This window comes from Fulmarus glacialis, unplaced genomic scaffold (genome assembly GCF_000690835.1).
Source record: "Fulmarus glacialis isolate BGI_N327 unplaced genomic scaffold, ASM69083v1 scaffold45559, whole genome shotgun sequence".
Taxonomy (NCBI): Eukaryota; Metazoa; Chordata; class Aves; order Procellariiformes; family Procellariidae; genus Fulmarus; species Fulmarus glacialis.
In genome coordinates this window covers 22217-26511 of record NW_009232366.1, presented here as the reverse complement: position 1 = coordinate 26511, position 4295 = coordinate 22217, and the positions used below count along the sequence as shown (strand labels likewise).

The 4295-nt window shown below is 37.7% G+C and overlaps 1 protein-coding gene across 1 annotated transcript in view; it reads left to right on the top strand.

The window, feature by feature from the left end:
- The window catches only part of LOC104081929 (retinoblastoma-associated protein-like), a 9033-nt gene extending 6209 nt beyond the window's left edge, over nt 1-2824 (top strand). The window contains exons 8-11 of the mRNA XM_009584857.1: nt 196-226; nt 549-691; nt 1132-1181; nt 2421-2824. Of these exons, the coding sequence (XP_009583152.1) occupies nt 196-226; nt 549-691; nt 1132-1181; nt 2421-2494 (298 nt within the window). The 3' untranslated portion in view covers nt 2495-2824. The remainder of the gene's footprint in view (nt 1-195; nt 227-548; nt 692-1131; nt 1182-2420) is intronic.
- The last annotated feature ends 1471 nt before the right edge of the window (nt 2825-4295 follow it).

Genomic DNA, 4295 nt, shown 5'->3' with positions numbered 1-4295 from the left:
CAGCATACACTGGCCTGAATGGAAATGTAAATGGTCTCAACACAGTGAAATGCAGTCTGGGTTTGCACTGTTAATGCAGAGAGAGAGAGGAAGAGACTTTGTTGATGTCCTATACTAAGCCGTGCAAATTAGTGGATGCATCTATCATTGTTAAATGTAGCTTAATCTTAAACACTTCTCTTCCTCATTTGGCAGAATTCTGGTGTCGATTGGTGAATCATTTGGGGTGAGTTTTAAAATTTTTCATGTCTGGTCTTGAATGCATGTAACTTTTGGAGGAATGGGGTAGCCTGCTGGCACCTGTAGAACTGGCCAGTGATTTAATGTAGTGTTTTATTTAATGTAGTGTTTTATGGAATCTGTAAGCACAAAGATTACAGGGGTGTCCTGTTAACTCCTTTTAAATATCCAGACTTCTCTTTAAAATATTTTGCATTTTATGTTAGTTGCTTTGAAAGAAGATAGAGTTCGTAAACTGGATAATCTGGAAAGTTTGAGTAGCTTCAGGATTTATTGGCAATTCTTTCCTTATTTTCTTGTAATTTCAGACTTCTGAAAAGTTTCAAAAAATAAACCAGATGGTGTGCAACAGTGACTGCCAGCTAAAACGCAGCGCAGAAGTAAGCGCTGCTCCTAAGCCACTGAAGAGGCTGCGCTTTGATATAGAAGGGCAAGATGAAGCAGATGGAAGGTAAGGGATTGTTCTCAGCTTTTCAGTAAATTTATGTGTATTTGGTTCTTGGGGACAGACATCCTAACTTCTGGTAATTTGTGAACTTTAGTAAATATACTAAATGAGAGATGGTAGCATAATACTTCTCAATTAGATGCTTTGATGTCAGAAGCAAGGATTTATTTGGTGCCTGTACATCCAGCATCTTACTGTTACTGCTGAGTGCTAAACCATGCAGTTGTCTTTAGTCAGTCTTTTAAAAAACAACCCCCAAATTTTTTAGACTTAAGAGAAATCAAGCAACTCTTGAGTTTAGTGTGGAGGAAGAAAGAATTTGCATCTTTGTAAAAGGCGGCAGTAGCACTGAAATGAACTAACCTTGATTTAAAGTTAGGTTATGAGGATAAAAATTTTTTTTTTTTTTAACTTCTGCTTAGTCATATGCTTTCTGTCTGCAGCAAACACCTACCCCAGGAGTCCAAGTTCCAACAAAAGCTTGCAGAAATGAGTGAGTATTATTTTTTAGTTAACTGCACGGCACTGAGTGCCTTGGATAGAACAGTTTATGCCCACAGCAATAATGTCATTTTGGTAACTTGCTTAGTTTTTTGTACTTGCTCCATTTAATCTTGAAAATGCAGATTATAAAATGGAAACCCTCAAAAGCCTTTTTGAGGATATTAAATGACACAGCAGCATAGAAGATGTGGTATTACATGTGAATAAGAAAATGACCATGACACATTCTTCCTAAACACTAGAATTCTTGAAATGGAATGAAATGCTTGCCAAGGTTTTCCCACTTGCTCCAGTGACAGACCCTTGGCTGAGAGCTTGCGGGTAGAAATCAGTAGTAATTGCAGCAGCATTTAGTTGACCAGAACACCTTTTTAGGCGATTACAGTATAGTAAAGGAAAATTATATACACAGGAAAATGGTATGTAATTTTGTACGTTGCTTTGCTGTCTTTTATACTAAAATGCCTGAGACTTTTTCTTCTACTGTGGATCAGTGTTTCTTTCAGATTTTATGGGATCACTTTTCTGTTTTTCAAATGAAACTCAAATCTAGCTCATGAAAAGCAAAACAGCCCCGTCCCCACATCTGAGTTGTATTTTCCACTCCCAAGAAGGAACACACTTGGTCTGACCAGGCATTCTCACTCTCTGGTGGACTCTGAGCTCTGCAGCTGAGCAGATTTGCCCGTTAAAAATTCTTACCTAGGAAGTGTTTGCTCATCAAGATAGGTATGAGTACGGATCTAGGCACCTTTTGTTTATTTTAAGATAGGGGAAGTGTTGCAGTGTTTACTTGTGGCAGAGGTTGAGAAGGGATGTTCTATCTCACGTCCAGTTGTGTTAGTGTGCGTCACTGGCGGGGGAAGGCATTTCCTCTGCAGGCTGGCTGTGGGATGCGGGGACCGCGCAGCCCATAGCATCTGCCTGGCGACAAGACGAGACCCCCGCGTGATGCAGCCCGTCTGCCCGCCTCCAGGATGAAAACAGGCAAAGTGAGGGTACAGAAGCAATGAGAACTTCGGTGAATGGGTGGAATGAATTTAAGATGTGTGAGATTGAGCAGGAATTGCTGAAGCAACTCAGAATTACGTGTTTACTTTTAAAATGTGGGATTTGTTTTATTTAGAATAGTGTAATTCAATTCCTTGTATCATTACCAATTTTTAAAATCATGTCTGAAGTAATTCTGAGGAAAGCATTTAATTTCTCTTTTTTTTTTTTTTTTAAGCATCTACTCGAACAAGAATGCAAAAGCAGAAACTGAATGATGGAAATGATACCTCAGCCAGTGAAGAAAAGTGATTCTTCTCAGGACCAGGGGCTGCACTGCAGGCCCTCTTACCTTGTTTTTGTTTTATAGCCTTCATTAATTGAGTTGCTTTTTTAGTTGCTTTTTATTCCGAACTGCTAGTTGAAAGCATTTGGACTTTTTAAATTTTTAAATGTTTTTCATGATACTTTGCCTTATGATGTAGCATATATACAATGTAAGCCACTGAATTTAATTTATATATTTTTTTGAGGATTTTAAAAACAGACTTGGAAGGTGTCTTAGTTTTCTATTGCAACATTACTGATTTAAGCCAATTCAGTCTACTTGGATTGAATTTTTCTGTCTAAAGACAAAATGTTAGCTAGAATGATTTGAAATGCACTAATTTTGTTTCTTAGATTTCATTTTTAGATTTTCATTACTTGCAAATTTTGAAAATGAGGGGCCAGATACTGCAAAGATTTCTGTCTTTGTATATAATTAGCACATCAAATTCCCATTAACTTAAACTGCACAGCAGTCCTAGACCTTGTAGAGTCAGGGCCTCACATTAGAAGTACAACCTGAATTCAAAGTGAACTCATTATGCAGCTGTACTACTGAAACCAATACTTGGTGTTTTGTAGTTTTCCTTCCCCAGCTCTTGCCCCAGCGTAATTTCAGAGGGCAGTTACACTGCCCATCAGTTTGAATTTCATGGAATATGAATCCCACCGAGATTCCTCCCAGAAACTTGTTCCCATATGCAGAGTACTTGTTGTGCACTTTCTTACCTTGGAAAATTATCAATTATTAAAAAAAAGAAAAAAAAAAAAGAAGGAAAAAAGAAACCTAAATCCCACCTGGTACACGTAAGATTCCAAAATTATAATGATGTGGAATATTCTTGATTTCTTCAAATTTTCACCTAACTGTAGCCAAGCCAAATAGCTTGAGAAGCAGGCACCGAACCTCTTGCTAGAGCTGAAAGCTGAGTGTCTCCAGTTGGGTCCCAGGTAAGAGTAGCCTGGTCTCTAAAAGCACAGGGCATCTCCCATCGGCCTCACTGCAGCATCTGCACAAAAGCCGAACTTGATGAGCCCATGTTTGGAGAAATTGGTCTGCTTTATTTTACTGAAAAGGCAGAGTTTAATAGGCAACTTGCGAACTAGTGCTTTGCTAGTTACAACTAGCAAAAAAAAAAACCCAAACCCCCAAACTTTTTTCAGCTTACATGTTTGTAAGTTACTGATTCAGATACTGGAATTTTTCTTGCAATGATAAAGGGTTTGCAAAATAGCCAGTTAAAGAAAGCACGTGTTTTACTTCCAGTGGATTAAAATATAAGTAAATAAATGAGGTCCTGCTTTAAAATTACCCATTTTTATGAAATTTAGCTTTCGCAGCTTCTTAAATTAAAACAGTTACAGTAGAAAAGCATGCTATTCATTACACAAACATTTTAAAACAACATCTTCTCCAGGTAGCTTATTTAGAAATTGTTTAGCTGAATCTAGAATACTTACACTAGTACATTTTAAAGATCAGTTCTTGTGTTGAACGGAAGCTAATCCTAGAGCTACTAAAAATTCTACCGACAGCACACTGATTTGTCAATGAATTTTAAAATAAAATTGAGGGGTTTTTTTAGTCTCAATATGGCTTCAGCTTTCTTCCTGAAAAACATACAGAAGAGTTAGAGTACCTTATGTTTATTTTCTCACTTTTTGCAGTTTTACAGACAGAATGTATGTAAACATTGGGGTACGCTGACTGTAAGCTGTTACAGCCGTTGAAGTTCTTCCATGATCCTTTGGCTAGAGGGGTAACGTTAGAGTCCAGTGCCTAATC